General features: G+C 42.7%; 1 protein-coding gene across 1 annotated transcript in view; it reads right to left on the minus strand.

The window, feature by feature from the left end:
- LOC124043077 (alpha-tubulin N-acetyltransferase 1-like) overlaps nucleotides 1-20,096 on the minus strand; it is a 72,339-nt gene that overhangs the window by 51,233 nt on the left and 1,010 nt on the right. Inside the window, exons 2-4 of the mRNA XM_046361249.1 lie at nucleotides 14,908-14,968; nucleotides 14,719-14,810; nucleotides 11,639-11,696 (exon numbers count right to left, since the gene is read on the minus strand). Of these exons, the coding sequence (XP_046217205.1) occupies nucleotides 11,639-11,696; nucleotides 14,719-14,810; nucleotides 14,908-14,968 (211 nt within the window). The remainder of the gene's footprint in view (nucleotides 1-11,638; nucleotides 11,697-14,718; nucleotides 14,811-14,907; nucleotides 14,969-20,096) is intronic.

Genomic DNA, 20,096 nt, shown 5'->3' on the forward strand with positions numbered 1-20,096 from the left:
CTCCTACCAGGTGGCGTGGCGAGAATCTGTCTCCTCACCACGCGCTCTCACCACTGGTGCCCCCCAGGGCTTTGTTCTAGGCCCTCTCCTATTCTCGCTATACACCAAGTCACTTGGCTCTGTCATAACCTCACATGGTCTCTCCTATCATTGCTATGCAGACGACACACAATTAATCTTCTCCTTTCCCCCTTCTGATGACCAGGTGGCGAATCGCATCTCTGCATGTCTGGCAGACATATCAGTGTGGATGACGGATCACCACCTCAAGCTGAACTTCGGCAAGACGGAGCTGCTCTTCCTCCCGGGGAAGGACTGCCCGTTCCATGATCTCGCCATCACGGTTGACAACTCCATTGTGTCCTCCTCCCAGAGCGCTAAGAACCTTGGCGTGATCCTGGACAACACCCTGTCGTTCTCAACTAACATCGAGGCCGTGGCCCGTTCCTGTAGGTTCATGCTCTACAACATCCGCAGAGTACGACCCTGCCTCACACAGGAAGCGGCGCAGGTCCTAATCCAGGCACTTGTCATCTCCCGTCTGGATTACTGCAACTCGCTGTTGGCTGGGCTCCCTGCCTGTGCCATTAAACCCCTACAACTCATTCAGAACGCCGCAGCCCGTCTAGTGTTCAACCTTCCCAAGTTCTCTCACGTCACCCCGCTCCTCCGTTCTCTCCACTGGCTTCCAGTTGAAGCTCGCATCCGCTACAAGACCATGGTGCTTGCCTACGGAGCTGTGAGGGGAACGGCACCTCAGTACCTCCAGGCTCTGATCAGGCCCTACACCCAAACAAGGGCACTGCGTTCATCCACCTCTGGCCTGCTCGCCTCCCTACCACTGAGGAAGTACAGTTCCCGCTCAGCCCAGTCAAAACTGTTCGCTGCTCTGGCTCCCCAATGGTGGAACAAACTCCCTCACGACGCCAGGACAGCGGAGTCAATCACCACCTTCCGGAGACACCTGAAACCCCACCTCTTTAAGGAATACTTAGGATAGGATAAAGTAATCCTTCTCACCCCCCCTTAAAATATTTAGATGCACTATTGTAAAGTGGCTGTTCCACTGGATGTCATAAGGTGAATGCACCAATTTGTAAGTCGCTCTGGATAAGAGCGTCTGCTAAATGACTTAAATGTAAATGTAAATGTATTGTAACAGTCTAATGATTGATGTATTGTAATGGTCTGTAATGATTGATGTATTGTAACAGTCTAATGATTGATGTATTGTAACAGTCTGTAATGATTGATGTATTGTAACAGTCTAATGATTGATGTATTGTAACAGTCTAATGATTGATGTATTGTAACAGTCTGTAATGATTGATGTATTGTAACAGTTTGTAATGATTGATGTATTGTAACAGTCTGTAATGATTGATGTATTGTAACAGTCTAATGATTGATGTATTGTAACAGTCTAATGATTGATGTATTGTAACAGTCTAATGATTGATGTATTGTAACAGTCTAATGATTGATGTATTGTAACAGTCTGTAATGATTGATGTATTGTAACAGTCTGTAATGATTGATGTATTGTAACAGTCTAATGATTGATGTATTGTAACAGTCTAATGATTGATGTATTGTAACAGTCTAATGATTGATGTATTGTAACAGTCTGTAATGATTGATGTATTGTAACAGTCTAATGATTGATGTATTGTAACAGTCTAATGATTGATGTATTGTAACAGTCTGTAATGATTGATGTATTGTAACAGTCTGTAATGATTGATGTATTGTAACAGTCTAATGATTGATGTATTGTAACAGTCTAATGATTGATGTATTGTAACAGTCTAATGATTGATGTATTGTAACAGTCTAATGATTGATGTATTGTAACAGTCTGTAATGATTGATGTATTGTAATAGTCTAATGATTGATGTATTGTAACAGTCTAATGATTGATGTATTGTAACAGTCTGTAATGATTGATGTATTGTAATGGTCTAATGATTGATGTATTGTAACAGTCTAATGATTGATGTATTGTAACAGTCTAATGATTGATGTATTGTAACAGTCTAATGATTGATGTATTGTAACAGTCTAATGATTGATGTATTGTAACAGTCTGTAATGATTGATGTATTGTAATGGTCTAATGATTGATGTATTGTAACAGTCTAATGATTGATGTATTGTAACAGTCTAATGATTGATGTATTGTAACAGTCTAATGATTGATGTATTGTAACAGTCTAATGATTGATGTATTGTAACAGTCTGTAATGATTGATGTATTGTAACAGTCTAATGATTGATGTATTGTAACAGTCTAATGATTGATGTATTGTAACAGTCTGTAATGATTGATGTATTGTAACAGTCTAATGATTGATGTATTGTAACAGTCTAATGATTGATGTATTGTAACAGTCTAATTGTAACAGTCTAATGATTGATGTATTGTAACAGTCTGTAATGATTGATGTATTGTAATAGTCTAATGATTGATGTATTGTAACAGTCTGTAATGATTGATGTATTGTAACAGTCTGTAATGATTGATGTATTGTAACAGTCTAATGATTGATGTATTGTAACAGTCTAATGATTGATGTATTGTAACAGTCTGTAATGATTGATGTATTGTAACAGTCTAATGATTGATGTATTGTAACAGTCTAATGATTGATGTATTGTAACAGTCTAATGATTGATGTATTGTAACAGTCTAATGATTGATGTATTGTAACAGTCTGTAATGATTGATGTATTGTAATGGTCTAATGATTGATGTATTGTAACAGTCTAATGATTGATGTATTGTAACAGTCTAATGATTGATGTATTGTAACAGTCTGTAATGATTGATGTATTGCAACAGTCTAATGATTGATGTATTGTAACAGTCTAATGATTGATGTATTGTAACAGTCTGTAATGATTGATGTATTGTAACAGTCTGTAATGATTGATGTATTGTAATAGTCTAATGATTGATGTATTGTAACAGTCTGTAATGATTGATGTATTGTAACAGTCTAATGATTGATGTATTGCAACAGTCTAATGATTGATGTATTGTAACAGTCTAATGATTGATGTATTGTAACAGTCTGTAATGATTGATGTATTGTAACAGTCTAATGATTGATGTAAATAAAACTACATAAACTACAGCCACAGCTAATATAAACTACAGCCACAGCTAATATAAACTACAGCCACAGCTAATATAAACTACAACCATAGCTAATATAAACTACAGCCACAGCTAATATAAACTACTACCACAGCTAACATAAACTACAGCCACAGCTAATATAAACTACAGCCACAGCTAACATAAACTACAGCCACAGCTAATATAAACTACAGCCACAGCTAATATAAACTACTACCACAGCTAATATAAACTACAGCCACAGCTAATATAAACTACAGCCACAGCTAATATAAACTACTACCACAGCTAACATAAACTACTACCACAGCTAATATAAACTACAGCCACAGCTAATATAAACTACTGCCACAGCTAATATAAACTACAGCCACAGCTAATATAAACTACTACCACAGCTAATATAAACTACTACCACAGCTAATATAAACTACAGCCACAGCTAATATAAACTACAGCCACAGCTAATATAAACTACAACCATAGCTAATAAACACTACTACAACAGCTAATATAAACTACTACCACAGCTAATATAAACTACAGCCACAGCTAATATAAACTACAGCCACAGCTAATATAAACTACAGCCACAGCTAATATAAACTACTACCACAGCTCATATAAACTACTACCACAGCTAATATAAACTACAGCCACAGCTAATATAAACTACAGCCACAGCTAATATAAACTACAGCCACAGCTAATATAAACTACTACCACAGCTAACATAAACTACAGCCACAGCTAATATAAACTACAGCCACAGCTAATATAAACTACAGCCACAGCTAATATAAACTACAGCCACAGCTAATATAAACTACTACCACAGCTAACATAAACTACAGCCACAGCTAATATAAACTACAGCCACAGCTAATATAAACTACAGCCACAGCTAATAAACACTACAACTAAGAAACACTACCGCTCCAGCTAATAAACACTACCGCTACAACTAATAAACTACAACTAATAAACTACAACTAATAAACTACAACTAATAAACTACAACTAATAAACTACAACTAATAAACTACAACTAATAAACTACAACTAATAAACTACAACTAATAAACTACAACTAATAAACTACAACTAATAAACTACAACTAATAACAGAAGACACAGACAATGGGATTTGTTAGCCTTTTCATGCCCTGCCTCCTCTCCACTTACTGATATCTGAACAAGAGAGCCTCATCGAAATTGCAACAAACGGTTCTGTGAAAAATGAATTTAAATCAGAAGCCACTGCCAGATTTCTGTATTAGGCTGCACTCAGAGTATCCTGCCTTGACAAATCGCTCTGTTAAGACACTGATGCCCTTTGCAACCACGTACTTATGTGAGAGTGGATTCTCAGTTCTCACTAGCATGAAAACTAAATACAGGTATAGACTGTGTGTGGAAAATGATTAAACACTGAGACTCTCTCCAATACAACCCAACATTGCAGAGTTATATGCATCCTTTCAAACACACCCTTCTCATTCACCATTTTTGATTAACAAATAAGGTTTTATAAGTAAAATATATTATTATTTGTGCCCTGGTCCTAAAAGAGCTCTTTGTCACTTCCCACGAGCCGGTTTGTGACAAAAACTCACACTCATTCTTATGTTTAATAAATGTATTGTATAGTGTGTGTGTGGCAGGCTTATGATGGCAAAAAAAACATTTGAGAGTCCGCTGCCCCTGGTACCACTGTGATAGAGGTAATAACATTAGTGGTAGAGGTATTACCATTAGTAGACCACTTTATACATGTGGGTTCAAGTCCATCTAGACCTGCTCCTGTAATTCATTTCATAGAGGAGATGGAGTACAGTGCCTTGCAAAAGTATTCATCCCTCTTGGTGCTTTTCCTATTTTCTTGCATTACAACCTGTAATTTAAATGGATTTTTATTTGGATTTCATGAAATGGACCTACACAAAATTGTCCAAATTGGTGAAATGAAAAAAAAAAAACTCCAAGCAAGCGGCACCATGAACACCAAGGAGCTCTCCAAACAGGTCAGGGACAAAGTTGTGGAGAAGTACAGATCAGGGTTTGATTATGAAAAAATATCAGAAACTTTGAACATCCCGTGGAGCACCATTAAATCCATTATTTAACAAATGTAAAGAATATGGCACCACAACAAACCTGCCAAGAGAGGGCCACCCACCAAAACCCTCGGACCAGGCAAGGAGGGCAGTAATCAGAGAGGCAACAAAAAGATCAAAGATAACCCCGAAGGAGCTGCAAAGCTCCACAGCGGAGATTGGAGTATCTGTCCATAGGACCACTTTAAGCCGTACACTCCACGGAAAAAAAAGCCATCGCTTAAAGAACTTTTGGTGTGAGAGACTCCCCAAACATATGGATGAAGATACTCTGGTCAAATGAAACTAAAATGGAGCTTTTTGGCCATCAAGGAAAACACTGTCTGGCGCAAACCCAACACCATTCATCACCCCGAGAACACCATCCCCACTGTGAAGCATGGTGGTGGCAGCATCATGCTGTGGGGATGTTTTTCCATCGGCGGAGACTGGGAAACTGGTCAGAATTGAAGGAATGATGGATGGCGCTACATACAGGGAAATTCTTGAGGGAAACCGGTTGCAGTCTTCTAGAGATTTGAGACTGGGACGGAGGTTCACCTTCCAGCAGGACAATGACCCTAAGCATACTGCTAAAGCAACACTCAAGTGCTTAAAGGGGGAAACATTTAAATGTCTTGAAATGGCCTAGTCAAAGCCCAGACCTCAATCCAATTGAAAATCTGTGGTATGACTTAAAGATTGCTGTACACCAGAGGAACCCATCCAACTTGAAGGAGCTGGAGCAGTTTTCCATTGAAGAATGGGCAGAAATCCCAGTGGCTAGATGTGCCAAGCTTACAGAGACATTCCCCAAGAGACTTGCAGCTGTAATTGCTGAAAAAGGTGTCTTTAAAAAGTATTGACTTTGGGGGAGTGAATAGTTATGCACGCTCAAGTTCAGTTTTTTTGTTGTGTTTGTTTCACAAAAAATACTTTGCATCTTCAAAGTGGTAGGCATGTTGTGTAAATCAAATGATACAACCCCCCCCCAAAAAAAAATATATTTTAATTCCAGGTTTTAAAGCAACAAAATAGGAAAAACGCCAAGGGGGGGGTGAATACTTTCACAAGCCACTGTATTTACTTGGCTTAATCTTTCTAAAGTGAGATGTCTGATTTGAGGTGTTGGTCTCCTCAGAAAGTATTCTGACTGATTCCACATTTTGTTACAGCCTGAACTGAAAATGGATTAAAAAAATAAAAATAAAAGCTTTTGAAAATGTATTAAAAATGAAATACAGAAGTATCTCATTTACACAAGTATTCACACCGCAAGTCAATACATGTTTAAATCACCTGGCAGCAATTACAGCTGTGAGTCTTTCTGGGTAAATCTCTAAGAGCTGTGAGTCTTTCTGGGTAAGTCTCTAAGAGCTGTGAGTCTTTCTGGGTAAGTCTCTAAGAGCTGTGAGTCTTTCTGGGTAAGTCTCTAAGAGCTGTGAGTCTTTCTGGGTAAGTCTCTAAGAGCTGTGAGTCTTTCTGGGTGAGTCTCTAAGCGCTGTGAGTCTTTCTGGGTAAGTCTCTAAGAGCTGTGAGTCTTTTTGGGTAAGTCTCTAAGAGCTGTGAGTCTTTCTGGGTAAGTCTCTAAGAGCTGTGAGTCTTTTTGGGTAAGTCTCTAAGAGCTGTGAGTCTTTCTGGGTAAGTCTCTAAGAGCTGTGAGTCTTTCTGGGTAAGTCTCTAAGAGCTGTGAGTCTTTCTTGGTAAGTCTCTAAGAGCTGTGAGTCTTTCTGGGTAAGTCTCTAAGAGCTGTGAGTCTTTCTGGGTAAGTCTCTAAGAGCTGTGAGTCTTTCTGGGTAAGTCTCTAAGAGCTGTGAGTCTTTCTGTGTAAGTCTCTAAGAGTGATTACAGCTGTGAGTCTTTCTGGGTAAGTCTCTAAGAGCTGTGAGTCTTTCTGGGTAAGTCTCTAAGAGCTGTGAGTCTTTCTGGGTAAGTCTCTAAGAGCTTTGCATATCTGGATTGTATCATACTTGCACAGTAATATTTTTTTTAAATCTTCAAGCTCTGTCAAATTGGTTGTTGTTCATTGCTAGACAGCCATTTTCAAGTCCTGCCATAGATTTTCAAGATTATTTAAGTTAAAACTGTACACCCAGGCCACTCAGGAACATTCAATGTCATCTTGGTAAACAACTCCAGTGTATTTTTGGCCTTGTGTTTTAGGTTATTTCCTGCTGAAAGGTTAATTTGTCTCCCAGTGTCTGCTGGAAAGCAGACTGAATCAGGTTTTCCTCTAGGATTTCACCTGCTTAGCTCTATTCCGTTTCTTTTTATCCCCCAAAAACTCCCTAGTCTTGCCAATGACAAGCATACCCATAACATGATGCAGAGTGGTACATAGCCAGGTTAACACCCCTACTCTTACGATAAGTGCCTTTGGATCTTTAGTGACCACAGAGTCAGGACACGTGTTTAACATCCCATCCGAAAGACAGCACCCTACACAGGGCAATGTCCCCAATCACTGCCCTGGGGCATTGGGATATTTTTTTTTTAGAGCCGAGGAAAGAGTGCCTCCTACTTGCCCTCCAACAACACTTCCAGCAGCATCTGGTCGTATCACTTTGTACTCAGGACATACAGATAATTTATTTGACACATTTTTTGCAGTTTTACTTTAGTGCCTTATTGCAAACAGGATGTTGTATCTGTACAGGATTCCTTCTTTTCACTCTGTCATTTAGGTTAGTATTGTGGAGTAGCTCCTCAGTTTTCTCCTATCACAGCCATTAAACTCATGGCAAAATCCCTTAGTTGCCGGATGGGAAGGAAACCACTGAGTTAGGAAAGGACGCCTGTATCTTTGTAGTGACTGAGTAGTGGTGAACAATTAACATTATGGTTTTTGTTGTTGTAGTTAAACAACTAATTCACCATTGTAGTTAATTAATTTGTTAAATTACTTGAATTCCATTTAGTTTGTTTTGTTTGTGAGCCCAATGCGCCATTTCTCTTGAGAGAAATCAAATCATTCACCAGATAAATCAACTTAAGAACTATGTGGGACGCTGGGCTTGGGAGTTGTAGTTTTCACTGAGCAAACATTCAATCTAGTTCAGCGTAGAAACGTGGTAATTAACTACAATGACCATAATCCACGGATGCATAAGATGGGGATACACTTTTACGCCTGCTACGTCAGGTTAGATACACAAAAAATGCATAAGAGACGAATGTACAAAGTACAAAGACGAGAGAGAGAGGTGAAAGTATGCCTTATCTACTCGGAAGAACTAGTAAAATGATTTTGTCAGACAACTCTGAGACCTAGCTAAATAGGATGACAGACAGTACAGTATGGGGAGCACAGAGATAACGATGTCTGGCTGATTGGATGCTACAACCTTAGCAGAGATGATGACTTTAATAAGGAATAAAAAATAATGAAGTCAAATTTAAAATCGACTGATATATTTTAGAATTTCATAGTAATTTTCTACATTTTCTACATTTCTATTGATGTTTACTCAATGTGGACCTGACAGAGACAATGGAATATATTCAATGTTTTGGCAATTGAATGTTCACAATTTTGGGATTTGGAATTTCCATTAAAAAGACTCAAATTATTTATGTTATTTTTCCGTAATGCATTGAATGTTTAAAAAAATATATATAAAATCGGGGAAAAAAGCACGATTGTTTTTAAATAATTCAAACGGAAATCGAACCAACTAAGAAAAGCACTAATCGCTCAGCATTATGGCTGGGTTTATTGATACACCATCCAAAGTGTAATTAATAACTTCACCATGCTCAAAGAGATATTCAATGTCTGCTCTTTAAACATGTTTACCCTTATACCAATAGGTTCCATTCTTTACGAGGCGTTGGAAAACCTCCCTGGTCTTTGTGGTTGAATCTGTGTTTGAAATCCACTGCTCGACTGAGGGACCTTAGAGATAATTGTATGTTTGGGGTACAGAGATGAAGCAGTCATTCAAAAAATCATGTTAAACACTATTATTGAGTCCATGAAACTTATGTGACTTGTTTAAGCACTGTTTTACTCCTGAACTTGTCCAGGCTTGTTATAACAAAGGACTTGAATACCTATTGACTTAAAAGACATTTCATCTTTTCATTTGTAACAAAAAAATAATAATAATAATAATAATACAAATAATAATAATAATAATAACATAATTCCTCTTTAACATTATGGGGCATCGTGTGCAGGTCAGTGATTCCAAAATGTCAATTGAATCCATTTTATATTCAGGCCATAACACTACAAAAATGTGTGTAAAGCCAAGGGGTGTGACTACTTCCTGAAGGGAAGTAGAGTTCCTGTATACCCCAGCATTGATGGAATTGTGGGTGAAATGATTATCTGATGTAACATATTGATGTAATAGATTAAAACATCAGCTATATCTGCCGGTTCTTAAATGAACACGGCCGTTTAGGAGTATTCGCTGAATAGGTTGATTATTTGAACGTATTTGAAAGGTATTTATTTCCAGAACTGCTGTGGACTTCTTTGTTATTTTTTTTTGTAAGACTATCTATAAGAGCTGTGTTTGCCGGTTTGTGTGTTGTCTGTCAAGGCTTGTTTTTACTTGTTTTGTACACTAGAGGGCACTATATGTTGGGGTCATTGGGTCATGGGTCATTGGTCGTGTGTGTGTGTGTGTGTGTGTGTGTGTGTGTGTGTGTGTGTGTGTGTGTGTGTGTGTGTGTGTGTGTGTGTGTGTGTGTGTGTGTGTGTGTGTGTGTGTGTGTGTGTGTGTGTGTGTGTGTGTGTGTGTGTGTGTGTATAGGAAGGGTTTAGCACAGGTGAGAGGAGAGCACATGCAGTTGTTACCGTATCACAGAGACAGCTTATAGAATGCACCTTTTCTATAGGAATATGTGTTTTGGAGCTATTTATATATGTTATATATGCAATGAATGGGAAATTCACCTGAAAAGAGTAACGTTTGGAAAGCTGATTCTTGTGGCCGTGTTATGGACAGCTCTCTCCTGTGCCAGTGGCTTTTCATAGGACAATCACCACCACATTATCTTTGCCAGTTTATGGATATCAAGTCCTCAATATTTACATGTTTACATTGTCTTAAATAAATCAATAATTTGCGTGGTGCTTTAGGTATGTTAATTTTCTATACACAGTAGATGATGGAATGATCACTGAAGCAGTCTGGAGGAACAGCTGAATTTAGAATCCTGACAGGACGTGTCACCAAGAGCCAACAGAGGCAAAGTCCCATTAGACATTTGTTGTTTGATTCTCGTTGGTTCTTCAATTAATTGAGTAAAATACATATTTTCAGTCGTTTTTCTAACCTTAGCAGAAGATTTATCTTATTAAAGTCACCTAAAATAATACAATAATTTGACCAATTCATTGAATTAATTAACCACAACGGTGGTGACAATATTGTAATGGAGTCTACTAGGGCTATGGTTATGTTATGTGTTTTCTGAGTATTTGATACAATCCCCTCCCAGTTATTCCAAATGCGGAAGCTTGTCCCTTGTAGAGACAAACGATTTGTTATTTCTGAACGTTCGCTTGACCTGCTCGTCAGTCCAAAGTGGACATATTTGTATGCCTGGCAATCAACAAATGTACATTATTTAAAACACACGTTTACAAGTCTAATTTCTGGCAGCTGCAATAAGTCCCCTACGCAGAACGAGACGTGAATGAGAGGCTTGTAGAATCTTGACTCTTTCATGTTTTCAGTTGATCGTTCGCCGGTAGGGAGTCCTGCGTGCTCCGGGCATTACCGACTCAAATGACAGCCTCAAATGTACTAAATGAGTCAAAAGATTAGTTATTTTGACTGAACGATTAGAAAAGATCAGATTCAGGAAAAAGAGACTTCCATCACTAGTCCCTTGTGGAATAGTGGCACAAAGGGTCATGGGATATTAGAATCCTTGTCTTAACCTGTATATTATTAACCTAGATCTATTGCTGCCTGGTATTGTGATGCAATCATTTCCATGGTAATGTAGAATGTTCATTTAAAATGATCATGCAATGGAATGCATTTCAGTTGAATCAACAAATCACAGCACATATTTTAATTCCTGCTTTGTTCCTATGGGTGTACTTGCAATGACCGCCAGCCCACCCATTATGCCATCATTGACTTGAATGGGGACGCCAATTCTATTAATTATATTTCTATGGCAGCACATGCTCCAATCAGGAGTGGAGGACATATGCTTATTAGTTATTATGGTAACCGTGATCATTCGGCTGGCCAATTGCCATCATCCAAAATTCCAAGACTGTCACAGTCCTACACTTGAATGAACTCATCCCTCTTACTGAGTAAACGTTGCAAAAAGGCAACACACTTTTGCGTTAATAGAAACAAAAACGTTTGCCTGTGTTGCACCAAATACATTGTGGAAAAACCAAATGAAGAAAGTGGGACTCACAAGCAGAAATAACTTCTTATAGCCAACCTTCAGAAACCCCACCACAAGTCCTCTTCCTCTGTGTGCGTGGGGGGAGAGGGAAGAGAGACGGAGAGAGAGAGAGAGACAGAGAGAGAGAGAGAGAGAGAGAGAGAGAGAGAGAGAGAGAGAGAGAGAGAGAGAGAGAGAGAGAGAGAGAGAGAGAGGAGAGAGAGAGAGAGAGAGAGAGAGAGAGAGGAGAGATGGAGAGAGAGAGAGAGGAGAGATGGAGAGAGAGAGAGAGAGAGAGTCAAGCTGCTACATTGGAAGCAAGAGGAAGGCAGAAGTCATAAAATGACTCACTTAGTTTTCCATTGGAGTGAATTCCGCTGAGAGAAAGCAGAAGTAGTAAACAGGTAGTGTTGGTTTCAGCACCATACCGTTTATCTACTAACTGCACCCTCTTCGTCACCTCACAACTCATTACAGAAACAAGGAAGGAAGGTTAGGAAAGCATTCTGTGACAGTAGTGGACATGCCAAGGTGGCCTTGAAAAGCTCTTGCTACCGTATCAGTGAACATTGACTAATTCTTGAAACGACTTCCAAAAGAGAGGTCTGAACAGAAACAGATGTGCATGCATGTTCTGTGTTCGGATTCTGTTTGAATGCTGGACAAAATGTCCTCAATAGTAGATGATTATGTTTTCTAATGCAATCTGTGATGGGGAATGAGGCTTTAGGAGGCTTTTTCCCATTCTAGTAATACTATTTCTATGTTCCAGAAGAGGATAGAAACAGAGAGCTGTGCATGCATGTTCTGTGATGAGTGAGGTAGGTAGGTAGGTAGGTAGGTAGGTAGGTAGGTAGGTAGGTAGGTAGGTAGGTAGGTAGGTAGGTAGGTAGGTAGGTAGGTAGGTAGGTAGGTAGGTAGGGGGGTTGGTAGGTAGGTAGGTAGGTAGGTAGGTAGGTAGGTAGGTAGGTAGGTAGGTAGGTAGGTAGGTAGGTAGGTAGGTGGTAGGTAGGTAGGGGGGGGTTGGTAGGTGGTAGGTAGGTAGGTAGGTAGGCAGGTGGTGGCAGGTAGGTAGGTAGGTAGGTAGGTAGGTAGGTAGGCAGGCAGGTTGGTAGGTAGGCAGGGTGGGTAGGCAGGCAGGTAGGCAGGTAGGTGGCAGGTTGGTGGCAGGTAGGTAGGTAGGTAGGTAGGTGGGGTTGGTAGGTAGGTAGGCAGGTAGGTGGGTTGGTAGGCAGGCAGGTAGGCAGGTAGGTAGGTAGGTAGGTAGGCAGGCAGGTAGGTAGGTAGGCAGGCAGGCAGGTAGGTAGGGGTTGGTAGGCAGGCAGGCAGGCAGGCAGTAGGTAGGTGGGGTTGGTAGGCAGGCAGGCAGGGGGCAGGTAGGCAGGTGGGGTGGGGTTGGTAGGTAGGTAGGTAGGTAGGCAGGTAGGGGTGGGGTGGTAGGTAGGCAGGCAGGCAGGCAGGTAGGTAGGTAGGCAGGTAGGCAGGGGGTAGGCAGGGGGGTTGGTAGGTAGGTAGGGGTTGGTAGGCAGGTAGGGGGGTGGCAGGCAGGCAGGCAGGTGGCAGGCAGGCAGGCAGGCAGGCAGGTAGGTAGGCAGGCAGGTAGGTAGGCAGGCAGGTAGGTAGGTAGGTAGGCAGGTAGGCAGGCAGGGGGTTGGTAGGCAGGCAGGGTAGGTAGGCAGGCAGGCAGGTAGGTGGGTGGGCAGGTGGCAGGTAGGCAGGGGGGTGGTAGGCAGGTAGGTGGGTAGGTAGGCAGGTGGGTGGGTGGGCAGGCAGGGGGCAGGCAGGCAGGCAGGGGGGGGCAGGTAGGTGGGGCAGGCAGGCAGGCAGGGGCAGGCAGGCAGGCAGGCAGGCAGGCAGGCAGGCAGGCAGGTAGGCAGGGGGGTTGGCAGGCAGGCAGGCAGGCAGGCAGGCAGGCAGGCAGGCAGGCAGGCAGGCAGGCAGGCAGGCAGGCAGGCAGGGTGGGGGCAGGCAGGCAGGCAGGCAGGCAGGCAGGCAGGTAGGTGGCAGGCAGGGTTGGCAGGCAGGCAGGCAGGCAGGCAGGCAGGCAGGCAGGCAGGCAGGCAGGCAGGCAGGCAGGGGTGGCAGGCAGGCAGGCAGGCAGGGGCCAAGGCAGGCAGGCAGGCAGGCAGGCAGGCAGGCAGGCAGGCAGGGGCAGGCAGGCAGGCAGGCAGGCAGGCAGGCAGGTGGCAGGCAGGCAGGGGGCAGGCAGGCAGGCAGGGGGCAGGCAGGCAGGCAGGCAGGGGGGGCAGGCAGGCAGGCAGGTAGGCAGGCAGGCAGGCAGGCAGGCAGGCAGGCAGGTAGGCAGGGGGCAGGCAGGCAGGCAGGCAGGCAGGCAGGCAGGCAGGCAGGCAGGCAGGCAGGCAGGCAGGCAGGCAGGCAGGCAGGCAGGCAGGTGGGCAGGCAGGCAGGGGTGGGGCAGGCAGGCAGGCAGGCAGGCAGGCAGGCAGGCAGGCAGGCAGGCAGGTAGGCAGGGGTTGGTAGGTAGGTAGGGGGGTAGGCAGGCAGGTAGGTAGGTAGGGGGTTGGTGGGGGCAGGCAGGCAGGCAGGTAGGTAGGCAGGCAGGCAGGCAGGCAGGTAGGTAGGCAGGTAGGTAGGTAGGCAGGTAGGTAGGCAGGTAGGTAGGTAGGGGGTAGGTAGGTAGGTAGGTAGGTGGGTTGGGGGGTAGGTAGGTAGGTAGGTGGGGTTGGTAGGTAGGTAGGTAGGTAGGTAGGGGTAGGTAGGCAGGTAGGGGTTGGTAGGTAGGTAGGTAGGTAGGCAGGTAGGTAGGTAGGCAGGTAGGTAGGTAGGTAGGTTGGTAGGTAGGTAGGTAGGTGGGGTTGGTAGGCAGGTAGGTAGGTAGGTAGGGTAGGTAGGTAGGTAGGTAGGTAGGTAGGTAGGTAGGTAGGTAGGTAGGTAGGTAGGTAGGTAGGTAGGTAGGTAGGGGGGTTGGTAGGTAGGTAGGTAGGTAGGTAGGTAGGTAGGTTGGTAGGTAGGTAGGTAGGTAGGTAGGGGGGTAGGTAGGTAGGTAGGTAGGTAGGGGGGTTGGTAGGTAGGTAGGTAGGTAGGTAGGTAGGTAGGTAGGTAGGTAGGTAGGTAGGTAGGTAGGTAGGTAGGTAGGTAGGGGGGTGTACCCATTGCTTTCTCCGTCCTTAAGCAGGTAGAGATGGTGCTTGTTGGTCTGCAGCTTGGATGCACTTGTGATTGGGGCTGTCAAGTATTGGGCCTGGGGAAAGACAATAGAGTGAATGAAACCAGAGCCTACGGCAACACAAATAGGACACAGCACGAACTCAACCACCCACAGTAGCTTGGCTACACACCTTGGCTGAGGCTCTTCCAAGTTCATCAATGACTGCTGCAATTTGGGGTTGGGGATCTGACCTACATTAAAGAATTTTCAAAAAGAAAAAGAGGAGATATGTGAAGAGAGGAGATGGTGAGGTTTGATTCATTTCATACTGTAACAACAAACCAATCAGGGACAGGTTTCCACACAGCGATGGAACTTTAGGCTTCCGAGTGCTTTAACACTTCTAACAACGGCCGAAGACGTAACATGCTTTTCCCCAAAAACACCAAGCAGGGAGAACAGTCACTAACTGTGTCGTTGAGGCGTGTGTTGATACTGATTGGACCGAAAGAAAAAAGGCATCGCTGCTCTCAGATCAGCATTCTCCATTCAAAGTATTACCGTAACATTAGAATTATTCCACCTAGTGGCTGCACATATTGAGGCGGATTATTATAATGCTTATCCAACAATCATACCCCAGCAGTTAGAGCATTTCTCCCTACAGCCATCAGCCATTTTGCCTTCTCCCTACAGCCGTCAGCCATTTTGCCTTCTCCCTACAGCCGTCACCTATTCCACAGTCCCGCAGACCATGTGTAACCACGCCACCCCAGAACCTTGAAATTCGGCTTCTTCACCTGCGGGATCGCCTGAGACCAACCACCCGGACAGATGGTTAAACTGAGGAATATTTGTATGTAATAAAGCTTTTTTGTGGGGAAAAACTAATTTTGAATGGCGGGGCCTGGCTCCCAAGTGGGTGGGCCTATGCCCTCCCAGGGCCACCCTTGACTGCGCCCCTGCCCATTCATGTGAAATCCATAGATTAGGGTCTAATGAATATATTTCAATGAACTGATTTCATATATGAACTGTAACTCAGTAAAACGGTTGACATTGTTGCATGTTGCGTATATATACACGGGAGAAGGCAGAATGGACTTCAGAAAGTATTCAGCCCCTTGACTTTTTTTCACATTTTGTTAGGTTACAGCCTTCTTCTAAAATGGATTAAATAGTTTTATTCCCTCATCAATCCAGACACACACACAATACCTTATAATGACAAAGCATATACTTCATTTTTTTATACTAATTCATTAAAAATACAAAAACTGAAATATCACATTAACATAATTATTCAGACCCTTTTACTCAGTACTTTGTTGAAGCACCTTTGGCAGCGATTACAGCCTCGAGTCTTCTTGAGTATGAACCTACAAGCTTGGCACGCCTGTAATTGTGGAGTGTCTCCCATTCTTCTCTGGAGATCCTCTGCAGATCCTCTCAAGCTCTGTCAGGTTGGATGCGGAACGTTGCTGCACAGTTATTTTCAGGTCTCTTCATAGATGTTTGATAGGGTTTAAGTCCGGGCTCTGGCTGGGCCACTCAAGGACATTCAGAGACTTGTCCAGAAGCCACTCCTGCGTTGTCTTGGCTGTGTGCTTAGGGTCATTGTCCTGTTAAAAGGTGAACCTTTGCCCCAGTCTGAGGTCCTGAGCGCTCTGGAGAAGCTTTTCATCAAGGATCTCTCTGTACTTTGCTCCGTTCATCTTTGCCTTGATCCTGACTAGTCTCCCAGTCGCTGCTGCTGAAAATCATCCCACAGCATGATGCTGCTACCACCATGCTTCACCGTAGGGATGATGCCAGGTTTCCTCCAGATGTGACACTTGGCATTCAGGCCAAAGAGTTCAATCTTTGTTTCATCAGACCTGAAAATCTTGTTTCTCATGGTCTGAGTCTTTAGGTGCCTTTTGGAAAACTCCAAGCGGGCCGCCATGTGCCTTTTACTGAGGAATGGCTTCCGTCTGGCCACTCTACCATAAAGGCCTGATTGGTGGAGTGCTGCAGAGATGGTTGTCCTTCTGGAAGGTTCTCCCATCTACACAGAGGAACTCTAGACCTCTGTCAGAGTGACCATCAGGTTCTTGGTTGCCTCCCTGACCAAGACCTTTCTCCCCCGACTGCCCAGTTTGGCCGGGCGCCAAGCTCTAAGAAGAGTCTTGGTGGTTCCAAACTGCTTCTATTAAAGAATGATGGAGGCCACTGTGTTCTTGGAGAACTTCAATCCTGCAGAAATGTTTTGGCACCCTTTCCCAGATCTGTGCCTCGACACAATCTTGTCTTGGAGGTCTATGGACAATTCCTTCAAACTCATGGCTTGGTTTATGCTCTGACATGCACTGTCAACTGTGAGACCTTATATAGACAGGTGTGTGCCTTTCCAAATCATGGAACGGCACACTCCAATTAAGTTGTAGAAACATCAAGGATGATCAATGGAAACAGGATGCACGTGAGCTCAATGTCCTGTCTCATAGCAAAGGGTCTGACTAATTATGTAAATAAGGGTATTTCTGTTTTTTTTTTTTTATAAATGTCATTATGGGGTATTGTGTGCAGATTGCTGAGGATTTTTTATTTATTTAATCAATTTTAGAATAAGGTTGTAACGTAATAAAATGTGAAAAAAGTCAAGGGGTCTGAATACTTTCGAAGGCATTGTTGGTAGACTATTTCTCTTTTAATACAGTCATTGCAGTTTCATTTGAAGCATCTCTTTAACCTTTGCTTGTTTGTAATAATTGCAAAGACATTGGCAACTTCATATTTGTGGTCATCTTCATTGTGAAGTTATTGGCCGTCACAGAGAGACAGATAAACAGCCATCAACGCACATAGCTGTTAAACATCTTGATTTTATGTTTAGCGGAGATCTTCGGTGTACAAAGTGCCTCAAAAGGGAGGAAAAAACATAGTGACTCAGTAGCTGTTCTATGCGTGGTCTGAGGCAGTCGGTAAATAACGAGCGTTTTCAAGTACCATTTTAGTATTGACTGTTTCGGGAAAACAGCTTTGAGATTCAACAATGATCCTGTGAAGGTTATAACGATTAACTCAGCGCTAAGATGATTTTGGGAAACCAGGCCCTGTGCCTCAGGATCTGTGCGTTACGAGATGTCGACGATGAGTATGACGGGTCTGCTCTCCGAACGCCTTGATCACACCGACAGTATCATTGCATTTTCGTACAACAGATTTACATTCATTTCCAATGAAACGTTGCGTTTGCCTTGCAGCATTACGTTGCAATGCATTCATTGTGGTGTTGGATTTATGGAACGTATGCATCAGACTGTGTGTGTAGACGACTTGACAGAAATGGTAGCAGAAGCTGAATGTTGAACTGTTGTTGCACACACACATCCCGATGACGCTGCGTTTTTTGTGCAGTGCCGCTGTCGGTGTGATTGAGTCGTAACGCCCAGGAAGCTCAGATTGAAAATCCCCATTAAACAGCTTTGCAAGCGTTTTAATAATGTCAAAATATGTTATTTACTCACCAAATATGGAGTTTCGCTGAGCAACTTAATTTATCCCCGTCAGGGCCGGTATGTACTTCATATTTATACCTTTTTTAGAAGTGAATTCTGGCCGTAATGGCAGTAAATTTAAATATTTGTTCAGCAAAACTTCATATTTGATGAGAAACATATTTTGACATTAAAATGCTTGCAGAGACGTCTAATGGGAGTTTAAATTGGAGCTTCCTTGGGCATTAGAGACATCTGGGCGGCAGGTAGCCTAGTGGTTAGAGCGTTGAACTAGTAACTGAAAGGTTGCAAGATCGAATCCCCGAGCTGATAAGGTCTGTCGTTCTGCCCCTGAACAAGGCTGTTAACCCACTGTTCCTAGGCAGTCATTTGAAAATAAGAATTTGTTCTTAACTGACTTGCCTAGTTAAATAAAGGAGAAAAACATCTCTCCGGCATAGATACTGGAGCAGGTCCCTGGAGATCTATAGACAGGTTGGCTGACACCAAAATGATGTGGCCGGAAGTCGTGAGTCGTTATGATTCTGAACAGTCAGATAGCTACCAACAATGACAAGAAGCTGCCTTGTGGTAGCTCGTTGCATCTTGTTATTGATACCCATAAAACCTAGCTGTCAAACAAGGAAATGGTTCCAATAATTATTCCCATAGGAGACTTTAGAAATGCTTAAAATAAGGTCTGTGTTTGGTGTAGTTTTACCCTGGCGTGACGTTTTGATAACTGTGTAAATCAATCTAGGACAAAAAGAAAAAAAGGAAACGCTAATTAGTTGCTAATGTGGCTTTCATAAAGATCTACAAATCCCATGATGATCTGGATGAGACTACAGAATCGAGGTAAAGGGAGGTCATCTGGATTAACTATCTAATGTTAGCTACATTTTGTAATTAGTAAATTGGCTACACTTCTTTAAATGGACAATTCCATGAACTGTCTTGTGCATGTTGTATATTGACAACACCTGTTAGCAAAGGTGCCAGCAAAAGATGACGTTCAAGAGCTTGCAGGGATTTTTAGTCTTGTGTAGCCGATGTAAAATGGCTAGCTAGTTAGCGGTGGTGCGCGGTAGTAGCGTTTCAATCGGTGACGTCACTTGCTCTGAGACCTTGAAGTAGTTGTTCCCCTTGCTATGCAAGGGCGGTGGCTTTTGTGGAGCGATGGGTAACGACGCTTTGAGGGTGACTTTTGACGTGTGCAGAGTGTCCCTGGTTCACGCCCAGGTCGGGGCAAGGGGACGGACGTAGAAGTCTGTACGATGATGTCTACTTTGATTAGAATTAGCCATTTCGAATCAGGGAGTAAATAGAGCCAAATTTATTGATAAGTCACCTTGTCCAAGAGAGATTTCCATGGTTATCAAAACGTCACTCTACACGAAACACAGTACGCCTACACGAAACACAGCCCTTATTATAAGTGCTTCTAATAATAATGGGAAAACGCTTGAAACCATTTCCTGTTTGACCGCTAGTTGTTATGGGCATTATGACATCTCCACTGTGGGGCTCTATTGATCTCAAGTGTATTTTAAAGTATTGGTCTGATATGGTAGCCTAGTGTTTCATACTGCTCAGTGATCTTTAATCCAAAATAGTCCAAATGTTAGAATATAAATGTTGGTCACATATAGGCTTTATAGCCAGTGTGTCACTTTGCATTAGCATGCTGGGGAAGGGATTGAATGATTAGTAGAAACTCGGACATATCTGATTTGCTAACTTTTTGAATGCGGCATGTGTATTACAAGCAGTTCAGCGAGTCTGAAATGTCCTTTTCGTGTGGTGCTTTCAATACAACTGGGAACTCGAGAGAAAACATTAGGTTAAACTCACATTGTATCTTCAGTTCGGAAAGTCCGTTTTATAAAGATGCACAAGT

This window comes from Oncorhynchus gorbuscha, linkage group LG09, assembly GCF_021184085.1.
Source record: "Oncorhynchus gorbuscha isolate QuinsamMale2020 ecotype Even-year linkage group LG09, OgorEven_v1.0, whole genome shotgun sequence".
In the NCBI taxonomy this organism is placed as follows: Eukaryota; Metazoa; Chordata; class Actinopteri; order Salmoniformes; family Salmonidae; genus Oncorhynchus; species Oncorhynchus gorbuscha.